We start from the raw sequence: 18,218 nt of genomic DNA, 5'->3' as shown, positions 1-18,218 counted from the left end.
CCCTCCCTGAGAAAATCGGCCGCTGGGCCCGGAGGGGCTCGGCGGTCCCTGGGGAGTGCAGGGAGATGGGGGCAGCTCAGGGGTCAGGGCCAGCAGACACCCACCCCCCGCTGGGGCTGCTGCAGCCCCTCACTCGTCGGTTTTCCCCAGGGATCCCTGGGCTGGGAACCCAGGATGGAGGATGTCAAGGGTCGTGCGTCTAGCCGGGAAGCAGCTCCTGCCATCGCGATGCGTTCCCACCTTGGATTTCCACCCCACACCGGCAAATGGGGGTTTTCTCACCTCGGCGGGAAGACACTTGCAGCCAGCCATGCCGGCACGGTAAGCGGCTCATGGCCTGACAGCTCCCCGGCCCCGCTGGAAGCCGGAGCAGCCCCTGGGGGGGTTTGCAGGGAAGGCGGGGGTGTTCCACCAATTTTTGTGTTTCTGTTTTTTTTTTTCTGGCAGCCCAGGAGCAGGATTTCAGTTGCAGGTTCGCCCAGAAGGAATTCATTGATTCTAACACCATCCTCTAACTCCCCACCCAGTAACTTTGCAGCTGATGATAAATATATACCAAAAACAAACAAACAAATGAACCAAAAAGGGAACTAAAAATAAATAACCATTGTGGCTGCGGACGCAGCCCGTCCTTGGGATTTTTTTCGTGGGCGACAGCAGCACGGCCACACAGCCCTTCATGCTTCTCCCAGCACGTGCCGCCAGCGCCTCAGTCCCTGTAGTGTGTGGTTTTAATCTCCCTGTGGGACCGATGCCGTGCTGCCCTCGCCCCAGCACAGTATTTCCTCCTCAGAAAAAGATAGAAAAAGAAAAGGCAAAGGTGTCAGGTAGCGTCCAGCGAGGGCAGGGATGGCTGGGAGCTGGGACGTCCCTGTCTGGGTCATTTTTCTGTGCTCTCCTTCCTTCCATCGCCCTGGGGACACGGAAGGGTCCCTCTGCGCAGGGGAGGCAAATCCGATGCCTGGGGAAGAGAGTCCAGGGGCAGGAAACTGTTTGGGGAAAAAAGAATTTTAAAATAACCCTTTGTCCTGGAGCCCAAGGTTGGTTCCTTAATCATTGTCTGGAGTGGGAAGAGAATAAAGCTATGCCAGGGCCTCCCCTTGGTGCCGAATGGCCCTGAGGACCTGCGAGAGAGGAGGAGAGTGCCAACGGGGTCCCCGCCCCCCCAGGATGCTCCCAGGGCTGTCCTCAGCCCCTGTCCCTGCTCACCTGTGGTCACAGCGGCTCCTGCCCTGCGTCCTGGCTGGCCTCGAGGAGCAGCTCCTCCAGCTCCCGCTCGTTCTTGGAGTGGCCCAGCTCTGCAAGCAAATGGACGCCGTTCCCTTTGCCCATCTGCCTTCCTAGTTCCACCCGCCCCTCAAATGTGCGCGGGGGAAATGCAACATGGTAGCCTGACCACTAACAAAGAGGCTCAACGAGCTTCCCGCAGGGCATTAACTTCAGCTCACTGGGAAGCCTAATAAAGGAGCGCTTCAAAGAACATGCAGGGAGATTCACTTTGGGTTAAACCCCCGCCCTTTTCCCCAGCAACAAAATTACTGCACGCATGGGCATCCCATCAGAAAAACAGCAGGGAATTTAAAACCCTGGAAAGACACTGGCACAGGGAACGGCTCCGCACTCATCCTGGGCTCCACCATGCTGCCCTGCAGCTATTTTGGGGGAGAGTGGCCAGAGGTGGGCTCAGGACCCTCAAGGATTGCGGGACTCTGTTCTGGAGCTCTTACCCTGCTCAGCAGCGCAGCTCCCCATTTTCTCGTCACTGTCCGAGGACGCCTCTGGCAGCGCTCGCGCGAAATCCGTCTTCAGTCCATTGAGGAGGGGAGTGTCATGAGCTGCACTCTCGCAGGCCGTGGGGTCGTCCCACTTGGGGTCGGAGCTGGTGCTCGGTGCTGCCGGCACCGTTGCCAAGCTGGCAGTGGATTCGGGAACCACTGCATCCACCTGGGGTGCCAGGAGTTCAGGTTTTGTGGCCAGAGCCAGGCTCTGGGGCTCAGTGGGTTTCACGGTGGCATCCGCATCCTCCCGTGGGTGCATGGCATCAGCAGCTCGCTCTGGCAGACTCTCCACTCGCGTCACCACAAAGATTTTATGGCCTCGCCCGGGACTGGAAACCGAAATCCTTCTCTCATTTCCCTGGGAGGATGCAGAGGCTGGAGAGGCGGCAGGACTCCCTGTGCTGGCATCACACTGTGATTCCTCTGCGATGCGCAGAGGGGGCGGGTGGTCCCTCAGCTTCTCCGGGGACAGCAGCGCCTGGGGCACAGTAGTGCCGTCGGCGGAGTCAGGGTGTTTCAGCGGTTCGCTCAAGTCCTTTGTCGCTAAAGCAGTGTCTGCCTCCTCCTCCGTGTCCGAATCGGAGTCTGTCACGTCGCCTCTATCATCATCGTCGTCCTCTGCTGGCTCTGTGTCCCCATTCTCCGAGGCTGTCAGGGTCTCTCCAGCTTCTTCCCCCTCTTCTGGAGCAGAGGTGGCGCTGCCGTCTTGGCTGTCTTCTGCTGGACCCTCCTCCAGAGGCTCCGTCACATTGATCTCCGGCATCGAGGCTGACTGCTGCAGCTTCTGCTCCTTCTCCTCCTTCTCTTTGGCCAGAATAAAGTTGCGCTTGCAGCCATTCTGGATCTCGGCCAGGAGAGCCTTCTGGGTTTCGATGAAGCTTTTTACCTGGGAGGGAAGAGAAACTGTCGCTCATTTGGAACATTCAGAAATGAGCAGTCTGGGAACAATCGGCTCCACGTTTATTTTCCATCCAGGCACACCGTAACAGGGTGTTTTTCTTCCCCCACCCCTGTAAGACATGACTGACGTTTCCCCAAAACCAATTAAATCGCCTGAGAACTGAGTTCCCCAAGGGCTTCTCCTTAAAGCAATCACCACCAGGATCGTGGGATTCCTGTCCCAGGGGATGCTCAAACAGAGCAGGACCCTGAGTGATGGTTGCTGTCTGGGACCTCCAGAAATGCCCCCGACCCGAGTGGTGGTGTCAGAGTGTGTTCAGCATCCCAGCGCAGGGCTGCTGGCCGGCAAGCAGCTGTTATCTTACAGGCCAGGCTTCGCACAAAACCACGTGGCTGTAGGCTGGGCAGGAATTAATTTCAGCCGAGAAACGGGAAAGCGGCAGAACTGAGCAGAAGCCTGGAGGCGTCACCCTCAAGGATGGTGTTTTCCTGCCTGGGGGCTCAACGAGAATCCCCAAAGGGCAAGAGAGGGGTGGGTGAGTGGGTGCTTTACCTACCGACTCCTTCTTGGGCTCCCTGTCCAAGTCGAGGCGCAGCAGCGAGTGGTTGACCTTCAGAGCCAGTGACAATGCCATGAGGCCGCCCGTCTTGATCTCGTTCTCTCGCAAGTCCAGGCGAAGCAGCCGTGGGCTCTCTGCGATGAACTCCGCCACTGCCACAGCACCTGCAAGGAACGGGAGAGGCACTGGTGACAGCAGGGAACAAGCCGTGACACTGCCGGTCCCCTGATGGTGCTCCTCAGGGCAGCATCTAGCAGAGCTCAGTATTTTGGGAAGGACGAGGGACATCAGCAGAAGTTGGGTGCTGGCTCCCAGGCACCCTGCATGCTGAGCAAAAAGGTTTCCACGGGGCATAGAAGATGCCTGAGGCACCAAACCCACAGGACAAGGTGGCCTTGGAGAGGCCAACTAGAGTGTTTTGGTTAGAGTTGGGCCGCGTCCCCCCCAGGGACTCCACGCAGTCGCAGGGCTGAGCTGAGCCAGATTGAGACACCTTTTCAAGGACCAGAGCGGGCCCCACGTGCTGCTCTAGAGCAAGGGAAGCTCTGCAGGGAATACAGAGCTTTTGGCGGGCAAGCTGCCAGCCGAACCGGGGCCACGGTTGGCACAGCCAGTGGGCACCGGCCTCCACCCACCTTCACAGGTCAGTTTGGTGGACGCCAAGCCCAGGCGAAGGACGGAGCGGTTCCCGATCAGCCCAGTCTTCAGGTTGCGGACACCTTCATTCCCGATGGGATTGTGGCCCAGGTTCAAGGTCTCCAGGCTCTGTGTGTGAGGCTGCAAGTACCCAGGGGAAAAACAGCTCGAGGCGGACGGGACGGTGCATCTGTCTCAAGCCTAAGCAGCTTTAATTCGTGGCTCTTCCTCTAGTCACACTGCCGAGCCCAGGGACACCTGAGCAGCAGCGCAGGGGGACAAGGGACAGGTTCTCCTCTGATGCAGCACCAGGGGCATGGCATCCTGACCCGCTTGGCCAGTAGCTCCCACCACTGCCCGGATCTGGCCCCGGCGGTCATGGGAGAGACATCTCTCCAGGAGCAAAGCCGAACACCCGTTGGTAAGCCATCACCTCCAGGAAGGTGCCGAGATCTACTCACCAGTGTCATCCCCAGATAGGCCATGCCGGTGTGAGTCAGCTGGTTGTTCCACAAAACCAGAGTGACCAGCCCTTTCTGCTGCTCCTTCAGCCCTTCACAGATGTATGCCAAGCCTGCAAAACAGCTGGGGGTCAGCCGGCTCCGACAGCGCTTTGCTTGCTTCCTCTGATCCATCCCTCTGCTCAGGCACTGCCCGATCCTGGGTAGGATGGACAGGCAGGATGACGGCGCCCGGGCAGTGATGGAGAAAAGCCATGGCATCATTAAGCCAGGCTGCGGTGCTGGCGGTGTCTCCAAACACCGTCCTCTCTCCAAACCCCTTCCCCCGGCTGCTTGATTTGAGCTCAGCTGCAGGCAAAGCACAATCACTCCCGTGTGTGCAAGCAGGCAATTAAACCTCTCAGCACATAAAATTAATTAGGGCTAGCTGGAGCCTTTGGAGTAGGGTGCAAAACGGGGAGGGACCCAGAGGTGTGGGGACATGGGGCGCTTGGGGTTGGCCGTGGGCTCAGGGTGACCCCCTGCCCACTCCTCCGCCTGCCCGCAGCACCGGGGGGACGCAGGGTGGCACCCGGTGGCCGGCAGAGGCTGGAGGCTGTGCGGGCACTCCTTCCTTTGGGTCACCGTCCTCCTCCTTCGCCAGACATGGGCTCACGGAGCAGTTTGCAGAGGCGAATCCTCCACCGTTCTCCATACACCCTCCTGGCCCAACCCTGCCCAAGCTGATGGCAGGCACCATGTTAAATTGCTGCAAACATACTTATTTGATAAGTGCACAGCAGCTCAACGCCAGCAATGCTGTGGAAACACACAGCAACGCCCAGCAAGGGACTTCCGACACGTACAGGTCCAGCGCCGCTCGTTATTAAGCACCCAAAGATGCGAGGGACGTGGCAGCTGACCTGGAAGGCGGCAAATTAATATTTGCACTTTAGGGTGGGACCCGTCTGGGAGCACGGGTGGCCACAACAGCACCAGTGACATCCGACTCGGTCATGCTTGGCTACCTTTATACCCAACGCAAAGGCAGCCGGGACAGCTGGTGCGGAGCAAGCGCAGCTCCTTGATCAAACCACGGCACTCGGCCGAGTAATCAGCATCGCTGACGAGAACCTGCCGGGACTGAAGTCCGGGTGGCGATGGTTTTGCAATTCCTGGGTTGATATTAGATTTGGCCGCTCATTTGGCTCCAGGGAGCAGAGAGGAGAAAAACCAGATGGGAGCAAGAGATGGAAGGAGCCGAAAGACGCGACTCCAAGGCAAGAGGCATCCCCACCTCTCCTGCCTTCAGGAGCTGCCATGCACCTTGCAGCCCAGCCCAGGAAGCAATCAAAGTTTCTCTAACGATCTTAGCTACAAAAAAAAAAAGGAGGTTTACCCTGACAAAATCCTTTTGACATGTTGAAGCTGCTCTGTGCACCACTCCTGCTTCATCTCAGCTTGGGAGCCGCCCTTGGCAGCCCCTCGAGCTCTGCACCCCACAGCTGAGTTCCTCACCACCTTAAAACTGGGTCAAAAATCCAGGGAATTGGGGCTCTGCCTGAAGGAGCAGCGAGGGGCCTCACCCGAGTCCAGGATGTGGTTGTTCCTCAGGTCGAGTATCTGGATGTAGCAGTTGAATTTCAGCAGGTTGCCAAGCTGAGCAGAGTCCTGCAGCCCGTTCAGCTTGTTATCGGCCAGGTACAGCTCCCGCAGGTTTACATTCATCTTCAGAGCCGTGGCTGAAAAAGCAAAAAACCAGCACCTCGATATGCATCCCACACCGGGACAGCTTGAGAAGAGGCGCTGCTGGCCGGCATGCCTGCATGGTTACTCACCAGTAGTCAGGGCCTCCACAGAACGCGCGGGCTCGGAAGCATCCCGGCAGCGCTGTTATAAGCGCTTGTGCCCGTCCGAGCCCAAAGTGATGCCGCAGGCAGCGGCTGAGAGCGTGCAGCCCCCAGCACACGCTTGCGGCTGCACTGGCACCCACCGTGGTCACAGCCGGGACACCGGCTGGATGTCTGAGCTGTTTGGCAGCAGCAGGGCCCTGCACAAGCCCCTTTTTGCCCTCCCTTTCCACAGAGGGAAGCGACGGTGGCTTGTTCCGGCATGAAGGGGCTGCACATGGCCAGAGCTGGTATCAATTCACGCAGGGCACGTGCTGTCACCAGCACATCACCTTTTTCCAGCTAGGCTAACCTAGCGAACAATTAAACCCCAGACGCGCTCCCCCGCCAGAACCCTTAGCTCATCCCTGCTATCACAACACCGCCATGAGTTATCGCTAATTCATTAGCTTAACAACGGGGGCCGCCCAGCACTGTCTTACACCCACTGCCCACAGGCTGGGCTGGCACAGAAACACCCGACTTCCCACCTGGGACAGACACAGGCGCTGTCATGCGTCAGCACGGGCACGCAGGCAGCGACTACCCCGAGACTTTGCTGTGCGTTGCCAGGATGGCGAGCCCGGTGTTGGCACTGCTCTGCCCCGTGCACCCGGCATCCCGCCGTGTTTTGGGACACGGGCAGGCACTGTGGGTGCCTGAAATCAGTGCCCACTCTCCGGTGACTCACCCAGCAGCATGAGTGGGCGTCCCGAGAGGCTGGTGTTCTCCAGGTGCAGGACGACCAGGCTGCTGCTGATGCGCAGGGCACGCGCCACGAAGGGCGCCGAGTGGTCCAGCAAGGGCGTGTTTCGGGCGTCCAGGTACTGCAGGCAGTTTGTCTGCAAGGAAGACATGAAAGGGATCAACACTTGGCCCTGCACAGCCTCTGCTGCTGATTTTTTGGCTGTTTTTATAGACTGGGTTTAAGGCCAAGCTATTTTACAGGCCAAATCCCATCCTGGTCACCAGTGCTGCAGCCGGGCAGCTCAGATAAGAACTCCTGGCATGACTTAACGCCCACCTGAAACATCGTTTTGGTCACCCCACAGGCTTCAGATAAGAGGCAAAGAGCCAGAAGGAACCTCTCAGATAACCCTGTGTGCTGGGACAGCCCGCACTGAGCTCCACATTCAAATCACACAATTCCAGATAAACACCTTGTCTCCCAGAGAATCGCCTCCACACTGAGTCTGCCATCACCCTCAAGCTATGGCACCGGGGAAGATGCACTTCAGGTGACCGCAGCGACACCACGTTCTTCAAAGAAAAGCTTCCCTCGTCCTTACACATCCAAGTATGTGCTGCCCTGAGCTTTCCAAATCCAGGGTCTGGGAAGGTGTCAAGCCATGCGCCTCTTGTCTGGGAGTTGCCTCCAAGCCCTAAGATCCCTCCCCGGCTTCACACACGCCATCTATTCCTGCTCGAGATCCAAAGCATGCCAATGGCTTCTGATTTACCATCTTCCATGCTAACTTAAGCCCTTTTACACCTCTGGATTCTCCTTTGCCTACCCAGAAATTAAGAGCACCAAGGGCCACAGACATCCCAAAGGTGTCTCAAGCTCCTTCACCGCACCCGTGTACAGGCAGACAGTTTTAAAGCACCCCCCAACTATGGGGTCAGCCAGCACCGCGTGGTGTTATTTGGCCTCTCGAAAACACGGGGCAGGCATTGCCTGAACCGTGCAAGCTCCAGTTCCTGATAGCAGCCCCACCGCCAAGGGCTGCATGGCAGGGAATGCTACCGGGACGCAGGTTTTCCAACTGGAGTTGTGCAATGCAGTGGGTGCTGGGCGAAACGTTGGCAGTGCCAAAATGAAAATTAGCAGGTCGAGAGGTAATTGCAGATCGAGGGTGGTTTGCACCACGCCCTGAGCGGGGAGCATGAGACGCTGCCTCCTCTGTGCTCAGCTTTCAGAGTGAACTCAAGTGCTGAACAATGAGGTTAATTAGCCCTGCAAAGCCAAACACTGGCACTAGTCATCCTGCTGTAAAGATAATGAATACCCAGCTCGAGAAGCTGACCCTGCAAGCATGCCACTAATAACAGCCTGCTCTTTTTCCTTGCTAGGATCTGTATTTCCATTTTCTCTGCTCCGGGTGCTCACTGAGGCATTAAGCAACCTCAGGGCAGGTGGGAAGGGTGATTTTTTTTTTTAACCCCCTGTCTCTGAGTCTGGGCTAACCAGGTTGCTCTGACCTGGGTGGTCTTCTGGACAGGTGAGCAGAAAACTACACCTATGGTCTCGGGAAGCATGCAGGACTCTTTCGAGAGACCACCGATGTAGCCTCAGGGAGTTAAAGCACGGGCCAAAAACATTCACAAGCGAGCACAAACCTTCCTCATCATGTGGGCAGCTGCCTGCCAGCCTCGAGTGCCGATGTGTTTGTTAAAGGAGATGTTGAGGTGCGTCGCTGACTCGTAATACTCAATCATGTCAAATAACGCCGAGGCACCCTGCAAAACAAGCACAGAAAAGCTATGTTAAGCTGGTGGGCAATGGCTGTGTGGGGTTTCAGGGCGGGGAGAAATAAAAAAAAGAGGTTTGCTGAAGATTTGCTGCCCATGGATGCTCCAGCAGTGTTTTAAAAAAAAAAAAATGCATCTTGCCATATTCCCAGTGTCCCCACCGTCGGGACCACCACTGGGGCAGACAGGGACCCGGCACGGCCTGGGACGGGATGACGGCTCCAGTGCAGCCATTCCTGCCACAGGCTGTGTTGTCGGAGGCGCTTTGTCGGAGCTGCCTGCCTGCTGAGGTAAAGCCTGCAGGGAAAGATTTCCACGAGCGAGCCTGAGATGGCACCCTGCTGAGGGATTCAACCCCCACCCTGCACCTCTTGGCACCAGGAGAGAAAGCGAACTCGTCCAGAGCAGGTTATGGCACTAGGGATGCACAGGCACTCAAATGACACTTCCAAGGACACTGGAAAATGTGGTTGGTTGGTTCCCCTCCCCCGCCCATGGATATTCAACCTGAGCTGAGACTGGGCTATCAGCTCGGCACCTTGTTTGCTCCCTGCAGGGTTATCCAGGTCCGCAGGCAGCAGCAACACTTCTCCAGCCAAGAAACCACCTGATAATCCAATCAGAGTGAAAAAAAAAAAAAAAGGTATAAACCCCAAGATTTATAGCAGGGTTAGGAGTGAAAGCAGAGCAGGACTCGCGCCTGTGAAATGTCTAAAGCTCCTAGAGCAGAAGCGGAACAATTTGCTTAATGACATAATGAGCCTCTTCGGAGAAAATTATCTGAAACATATGCTGGAGCAGGCAGAGAAGAGCCACAAAAGTGCTGCAAGGCTTCCAGGAAAAATATGCAGAGAGACCTGGAGGACTGGAAAATAGCAGCATGAAGGCAAACAAGAGAAAGAACAGGTCTTCAGGGAACAACAGGACTTTCTGCTGGAAATGGGATGCTCATCGGCAGGAAATGAGAGGGAGAAGAATCTGACTACTGGGTGACTAAGTCCCCAGCGTGACGCAGCTGGGTGAAAAAGGCTGCTGATGCTGATGAATTGGAGGGATGGGGACAGGAGCGGGAGGTCTCGGGGCTGGGGTTAACCCTCTGTGGCTGTCTTCCCCGGCAGCAGACACGGAGACACGTCGGTCACCTTGTGCCCTGGTAGACGGTCTTGCTCAATGCAACTGGAAGAGGAAAAGCATAAAGCACTGAGGTCTGCAATCTCTCTGCTCACATCGTGCAGCTCTGAAGCCACGTGATATGTTTAAATTATTAACATATAATTGTTCCTCCTGCAAGATAACGAGTGAAACGAAGTACAGGATCATTTTACAGCCAAAGGTGTCACGAGCTCAGCCAGCCCATCCCTGCTCTGCAGCCACAGGTCCCTCACCAGGCTGTGGCATCGTCAGGGGACTCATCCATCCCCCAAATGGCCCTGTCCTGTGGCCATGGCCCCCCCAGGCAGCCCCGCAGGATCATGCCCCCAGTGCCCAAGTCAGGCGGGATCCGGACTGGCTGCGTCAGCATAGCCCCAGGATGGAATGGGGTCAGCGAGAAACCGCCGCAGCTCAGAGCCAGCGCCATCACGGGATCCAAGTCACATTTTTCCCCACTTTGTATTGGATGTGGGCAGGGGCCCCGAGAAGCTCGTGGCTGCTGAATCTTCCCAAAGTGCTGCTTGAGGGAAAAAAGATGGGGGGGAAAAAAAAAAGCATCAAGAGCTTCCAAGCAGACACAGACAAGACAGGTCTGAAGCCAAGTTTGGGACAGGGATGGACGATGCAGGAAAAACAACATCCTTGAAGATGCAAGGACTGAAAAGGGGATGCTCTGGGGCAAGTGGAACTTGGGATCAGAGATGGCTAGAATGATTAATTCCTTAATTTTCCTTAATTTTTAGCCTCCTCCACTTACCTGCTGGGACTCGAACTCATGGCCCCAGGCACTGTTAGGGAGGAGGAAGGCATGCTGGGATGGGACGTGCAGAAGGGAGCCTGAACTTTATCCTCAGCCCCAGGAAGCCATCTGAGAGCTACCCGCAATCCCCTCAGCATTCAGAACAGCTTTTAAAATATCTATTTAAAACGCTTCGGAGCTTCATGGCCATGCAGGCTTCAAAGTGAGCAGTCAACCTCTTCCTTTTGGAGCAGCAGACGCTGCACTAGCAGACCTAAATAAGAGTGTGGGTATGAAGAGGCGGGTACAGCCACGCAGTACAGCCCGCAAAAAATAAGTCAGTGCCCAGGAGGAGCTAAGGACTGACCACAAAACACGTGGTTTGTGTGAGCTGCGAAACAGGAACGAGAAGCTGGGAGAGGTCATGGCCACTTACGTCTTCATCCAAGCTCGTTTGCTCCAAATCAACAGTTTTGAACTGGACCCTCTTGAAAACTTCTTCCAGCGCCTCGCAGGCTTTGTAATCCAGTTTCTCCCCTGGGGAAGGAGCAGAATAAGGTCAATTTAGGTGCCTCAGCATGCAACACGCAGAGCATGTACAGCCATCAGGTCGAGAGCCCCAAGCTGCAGGACAGAGGATGTGTGGAAAGGCAACTTTCTCCCCCGTTTGGAGGCAGCCCGCCTTTCACACAACCTGCCCGAAGGGAAATTCAAGCCCAATACTGGGCATTCACATTGATTTTTTCATGTGGGCCTGGCCCAGCAGCAGAAAACATCACCTCAGATGAGTATTTCTCATTAACAGATGGGGACTGGCCATCGCAGGGAGCCCCAAAAGCCATGCCAGGGCTCCCCAGCAGCGTCACAAGCTGGGAGAGGGATCCACAGGGAGACTTTGGAAAGGATGTCTCTTGCTCGGTTACACACAGCGAGCTCAGAGGATTTTTGGAAAACCAGTGCGGTTGCTGACCCAACACGGATCAGCCACAGCAGCAATGCTTTCGCCACCTAAAAGTCACAGGAAACTAGAATTTCTGTCTCCCTGCTGGGCAGACAGCCTTCTTCCCGAGCCAGCCCCTTGCCAGCTTCAGTCCACCTGGAATTATGTTACAAGCATTTCTGCTGACAAACTAACAGCCAGCTGATTACTCCTTTTGCTGTATAAAAGCACCACAGGGTTAAAATTAAATCTGTGCACACACACTGTAAACAGATACTGTTTTGCTACCCCTAACAAATTAAATTATTCACATTTCAATTTACAGAAGTGCTGGCACAAGCTGCCTCAAGAACGTTTCCCAAGACTTTGGGCTTTTTATTTACTTACTTATTTTCTTATTTCTAGGACCATCCTCACACCAGCCCTGCGCAGCAGCAAGTCTCTGAGGCCCGAGGTGCTCGCCAGCCTGCAGGCAGGCCATGATAGCTCATCCCTACTGGCTTACAGGGCTGCAACTCCCTCTGTATCACTGCACAAGCCACTTCTGGTTGAAAAACACAGGGTTCTCCCCGATAAAGCATCTGTGCCGGCTGCTTTTAGATGCCACATCGATTGCCAGCGGGCGATTCTGCCAGGCAAACGGGATTTGGGGAGGGGATGACCTGCAAATGTGGAGGTGGAAGCTCTGCCTTTCCTCCTAACACCAGCAGATCCCGTCCCCTGCACAAAGAACGAGGCGATGGCAGCCAGATCTGCTGCACCATCACCTCCGTGCTGCAACCCCACCGATCCCCTCTGAAACACTGAAAGCTGAAAATGCAGCAGCAAATGGTAGCCCATCAGAATCTCCGGCAGCCCCCCCAGCTGGTAGAGCCTCATCAGCGAAGGCAACAGCGATGGGGAACCAGCCTCTGCTTCCCGAATAGATTTCCCTTTCCACACCAGAGCCAAGCCATGGGCCAGTCTCACCCCACAACACTGGGAATTCACTCAATACCAGGGCGAGCTGTGGTCCCTCGTCAGCTCCCTGATGTCTCGACGTGGGAGGAGGCCATGTCTGACACCAGCCCGAGTGAAAAAGGTGGAATGCAGCTTAAAATAAACCCAGAGCTTTATTCCTGTTGTAAGAACCACTGTGAGGGGGATCCGGGATCCAGTGCAGTGGAGAGGCAGCTGCATGCCGGGTGGAGGAGAGTCACGCAAAACAAGTGCTATGGAGGGGGACTACGAACCCCTCGCTGAAGGCTGAGCCTGGGCTGTGCCGGGGCTATGGTGTGTGTAACGGCATAAAGCAACCAGCAGCCAGGCTTCTGCCTCGCTTGCGGTCTTCTGAGAAACCGCCACTTCTAGGGGAAGGGGGATGTGGGCTCCAGCGGCCCAGCCAGCCGACAACTGCAGGATTTGTAAGAAGTTAAGAAAAAAAATCCTGTCTGGCAAAGTTGAGTCCAAATGATGGCAATGGGGCTTGTAAAAGGTTTTATTTTGCGGGGGGTGTTTGGGCGAGCTCGTGTTGTTGCTCCTCCGGCAACATGTCTGTCCCCCTCCAGGCAAATCAGCCACACGCCCCGGCCTCGCCAGCGAGGTAGTTTTTTGGGTTTGTTAACAGCAGCTCCCGAGTGGTTCCACAGCCTTCGGGTTTCACCCCCAACACTAAGTAAGTGACAACGGGCATCGAGTGCTACAGATTAAACCCCACCACAGCAGCCCCCCCAGATGGCTTCTGTCCCCAGAGCCAAGCTGGAGTTTGCTGGAGCAAAATCCACCCACTTGCGCACCCGCCAAGTTTCGTGGGAAATTGGGATAGCTCAGGCAGGACCTCAGCAGGAGGCAGACGCTGCCAGGATGACCCAGGGCTGAGAGGAACAATACCAACACCATCACTCCACGAAGGAAGGACGCTCTGGCCGACACTGACCCATCTTCTCCCCGCTGCGCTGTAGAGCATCCCTGCTACGCAGCTGCCCTTGCTGCTGGTCTCCCAAGTTGTTTTTGGGAGGCAACCCCCAGCGCAGAGTGGGAGAAGAGGCTCTTTAGGAAGGGACGGAGACCAGCAGAAGGCAGGAGAGAGACTGTGACCTGCTGCAAGAAGAATCCACTGTGAAATATTTGCCTAGCAGAGACCTTGCAGGGAAGCGAAGGCAACCTTCTTCCTCTCCTTCCTGGACCTATGGGAGATGCTCCACAAAACCCATCATTCACAAAGATGTTTGCTGTAAGGAGAATTAACTGGAACACCTTTCCAGTTTTCCCGTTGCGTGAGGAGTTTCAAGATATCAAATGGAAAATTATCCCAGCAAACCTGCTCCGGCCCAGCACTAACTCATGGACCGAATGAGCTGTTTCAGGAGGCAGGGACCTCGAAGGTGGTCAGGAACAGTCTGCTGCTCGAGTAGCCGAAGCTACTCCACTGCTGTTTTGGTGCTTCTCAACCAGGACGTTAATGCTCCTCACACACAAATACCTCTGGTACTTATTTCTCTCCTGCTCTAGCCTGCAAGAGCCCCAACTGGGACCACGACTCCAGCAAGAGCCGTGCCAATGGAATGAAACACTAGGATTGCCCAGAAGAGAAATAAAATCCCCTGGTGATGGAAAAAGGGGCTTACCTTTCAGATCTAAGCAGTCTATCCTGGGAGCCAGGTCTTTAAATTCCTGCAAAAGAAGGGCACCATTTCATACTCAGGAGGAGGAGGAAGGTGGGGCTGGGGCGGGGGAACAGGAGGGGAATTAATGCACTAGAATAATGAGGTAAGGTGACAAATTGGGCAAATCCTCCCGCAAAATGGAGAGGATATGGCAACTCTCAGGCCACGGTTCGCTCTAAATCAAAGCTGCCAGTTAGGGCGCTTTACAGGCTGGGTCTGTGCAAGTCATGGGCAGACCTGGTGACCCTCCCTGGGATAAGGTCCTGGAGCTCTAGGAGGAAGGGTGGCTGATGAAGATGAGGGTCTGCCTCGGCACACGAAGGCACCAAAGCTGCCTGGTGAAGACACCGTGGGTGAAAAAGCAAAAATCATCCCTCCCAGACCAAAGGAAAAGCTTTAAACATGCTGCTCCAGCATGCTGCTCTCAGGCCTCAGGATTTAAACGGGACTTTTCTCCACCCCATGGGAACAGGGAAAACCACAGTTCTTGTTGCGGTCTCCCTGTGGGCTTCCCTGCCCCGACCGCGTGCGCAGATTTCCATTTAAAATAACAACTGAGGTATAAACCGCTCTGCAAACAAGCCCATTCAAGTCTTGTCCGCTGACTTGAAGGCATGCTGGGAGCGGGGATGTCGGAGCCCACCTCCAGCACCCACTGTTGCCAGCCAGGCTGGAGTTACCCCTGCACAGCAGCCCGAGAACACCTTCAGCAGGGAAAAACAGGGTCTGGTAGCACATTAAATTAAACACAATATTTCTCTAGCAGGCTCCTTCACTTTTGCTCTCTGCAGCAAATTTAATCTGTCCAGCAATGCACTCGTGCTATTAAAACAAGAGTCTTCGTTCCTGTCTGACATGCCAGCGACTGTAAAGGTCTACGGCGAGTCGTGTAATAAAATGATCAATAATATCATATAATATCAAAATAATGATCATTTGGTGCTGGGACAGCACCAGCTATACCTGGATCTGCTTCAGTACTTTGGGTATCTGCTTGCAATTCAGCTTCTGGCAGGCTTGCTTATAGGCGGTCATGATTTCATCGAGAGTCACATTCTGGGCTGAAAAGGTAGAGGGTGAGAATTAAGGTTATGGTTGTATTTGCCGGAATCAACACGTCCACGTTCCCTCATTGGACACTGCTATCCGCCAGGATTTACACCCGCCAGAGGAGCCTGCAAGGAGACTGCAAGAATCAAGGATGTTCAAACACAATGGAACAAAGGAAAACGCGAGCAGGGCTCGCTTGAACACGTCTACAAGAGCAAGCCCTGTCTTGCTCGGGCAGAGAAGGTGCTGGAGAAGCGCAGCTGGCACCTCCTGCCTCCTCTCGCTGTGCTTTGGCATGAGAGCTGCTCTTTTGGGAGCAGAAAAGCTTTTTGAAAAAGTCCTGGGATGACAAACGCTGACCCCCCCTCAGCAGGTTGCTGCAGTGGTTAATAAATAGCGCTGTCAAATACGTTCCTCTTTCTTTTACTTTCACTCAACGTTTGTTTTTTCACTTGATCGCTTTGCTATCACCATGTGGGCACGGTGCCAGACAGGGCACATCCCCCCCCATGTTATAACCCCAGATTTTCCCTAATTGGCTTCCGGCGACAGCACGCAGAGAACTCGGGGGTCAGCCTGAGCTAGCGAGACATGGGCTAAAAGCTCCCAGAGTTATCATCCTCTGGTAAATACACCCTCGAAATTCAGCTCCTCATGGGGAAGCCGCAGGAGGGGCACCTTGCTGCCGTCACTGCCTCAGCGCCGCCGAGCTCAGCTCCAAGCAGCCAAGCGGCATTTACTCACCGCTTCTGCCTTCCCTGAATCACGGGTAATGCTGCCGCTCCGGATGCTGGGGAAGCCGACGCGGGCGGCAGGAGCTGCTGCGGGATCATTAGCCACGTGAGGCAATGCCCACCTCCGCTTTTGGCGTGATTTCAGTTCAGCGATCGGCCCGAACAAAAGCTAAAGCCATCCCTGGTCAGAAGACGATCTGGAGAAACCAGATTCACCAGGAATCTCACCTGGCAGAGCACAAAGCAACCCCCCCTCCCATCCCCGAGGATTACAACATCCAGAGAGCTCCATGAAGACCTAAACACTCTACCTGCTGAAAAAAAAAAACCCAAAACAACAAACCAAACCCCCCCCCCCCCCCGCCTTGTAATATTCTCCCTCCTCACAACAAACCCATCAGGCATCTCCGCAGCAGGACGTGGTCAGAGTGGCATGTGGCAGAGGCAATGCCACACCCCGGCTTGGCTGCACCACCCAAAACCACCTTTTTGGCAGTTTTTAGCCCTAAGACCCTTCCCAGGCCACCACGGCGACGTTTGCGGGGACAATTAACACGCAGCCAAGCAAAGCAATAAAGGTTTAAACACAGCCCAAGCGAGTGCTTAACTAGGCAAGACCTAAGAACAGCTTTCACTCCCCAAAAGCCCCACGCAACAGAAAGCATTTGCTCCTCCGAAGCAACATGGGCACGCCTCGGGTTGCCAATTCCCTGGAAGCTGAAAAAAGCACCGCGGAGGAAAATCCACCGAGGCTGAGTGAGCCCTGCATCTAAAAAAAGAGAAATATTAAGGTTAGCGAGGGGATGGATTAGCAGCACACTGCAACATTTCTGATCCCATCTGCCCTGTGAATTATTTCCTCAAAAAAATCAAGCGTGATTTAGGGAACGCATCCTCATGCAGATGAGCATCCTGGGAGCGCAAGGGCATGGGGTGAACCAAGCATCTGTGGACTCGGCTGGCTGATGGATTTCTCCCCAAATCTGAACTCAAGCACACTTTGCTAATCTAGTTTTTATTAGTTCCCGGAAGTAAAATGCTTTGATATGCCCTCTCCTGGGTGGAAGTCCTAAATTTTAACAACCCTTGTTGCTGGAGGACAGGGATTTGCTTCCGCTTCTCTCCATGCACATCCTGGCACACCCCCGTTCCCACCTCACGATGCTCGCCGAGCCTCGCTGGAAGTCCAGCGGGAAAAAGTATCAGGTCTCACTGTCCTCTCGAGCTGCTTCCAAAGCTTCCAACCTCCTTCACACAGAGGCGTGCACCGAGAAGCTCGCTGTCTCGTGTCAGCCAAGAGCTGTGCTGGTGCTGCGGTCCACAAGGATCAGAGCAACTCCCCATTCCCGAAGAACATGCCGGGATGGTTTCATCCCCACGGTTAAACACTCAGGAGTGGATCCAGATCACCAGCGGGAACCTCTCACTTGCTACTCCCAAGTCTCCTCCGGGCTTCGCTGCCAGAGCCGAGTCCATTCCCACCTTCCAGGGTGAGCACCCAGAGCTCCCACATCTGCCGGGTGCTGGAAAACACCCTGAGTTTACCCCCGGAGTGCAACCACTCACGGAATGCCGGCAAGCCTGGCACCCGCTCCATGTGTCCCCGTAACTGGCAATCCCTGCAGCATTTCTGGCACGAGATTACCCAGCTGGTCCATAACCCTTGATGGGGCTGCTGGTAGAAGCAGTTGGGATTTGATCTTGGTTTTGCTCTTGTGAAGCCTTTAAGGAGGTTAAATGCCAACACCGAGCAGCGGTTCTTCTTCTGGCAAGGCTTGGGCTTCGCTCTGAGGCCACCTCGCTCTTCTGAAATTCAGATCCACGAAAAACATTCTTATTTTTGCCCCAACACTGCACCCTTAGGGGACTGAGATCCTCTAAGGGAGTTTCCTCACTAGATATCAGGGGTTTTAATTAAAAAGGATCTTCATGCTAGCTTTTAGAGCCCGTTTCTCTTCTCCCCCTTTGCAAAAGGCTGCTCTCCTGCCCATTTGCAGTAACGAAGCCTGCAAGTCAGTATTAGTATCATGTTTGAGCTCTGTCTTGCAGCTCACCAGCAAATATTTGCATTCGCCTTCAAAAAACCCTGCAAATTTGTCGGAAAAGCCTTTTTTTTTTGGCAGAGCAGGGTGGCAGACGGGGGCTGAAACCGATCCCGTGGCACAGCACGTGTTTTTCAGCTGCTCTGCAGCTGGCAGCAGGGCTTTACGCTGGTGACGCCTTCTGCAAACAGGTTTGATAAAATACATATTTACACATGGTTGGGCAGGTGACTCCAGCGAG

General features: G+C 54.9%; 1 protein-coding gene across 1 annotated transcript; it reads right to left on the bottom strand.

The window, feature by feature from the left end:
- Window positions 1-1,215: 1,215 nt before the first annotated feature.
- On the bottom strand, window positions 1,216-15,212 carry PPP1R37 (protein phosphatase 1, regulatory subunit 37; the record flags this gene model as incomplete). Its single annotated transcript, XM_010292355.1, has 11 exons — window positions 1,216-1,298; window positions 1,728-2,664; window positions 3,236-3,402; window positions 3,874-4,015; window positions 4,336-4,448; window positions 5,901-6,056; window positions 6,895-7,045; window positions 8,544-8,663; window positions 11,003-11,103; window positions 14,113-14,158; window positions 15,115-15,212. Coding segments are annotated over 11 exons (2,114 nt in total), but the record flags the coding sequence as incomplete, so codon positions are not given.
- Window positions 15,213-18,218: the final 3,006 nt, after the last annotated feature.

This window comes from Phaethon lepturus, unplaced genomic scaffold (genome assembly GCF_000687285.1).
Source record: "Phaethon lepturus isolate BGI_N335 unplaced genomic scaffold, ASM68728v1 scaffold31518, whole genome shotgun sequence".
Lineage (NCBI taxonomy): Eukaryota > Metazoa > Chordata > Aves > Phaethontiformes > Phaethontidae > Phaethon > Phaethon lepturus.
This window is presented reverse-complemented; position numbering and strand designations above follow the sequence as displayed.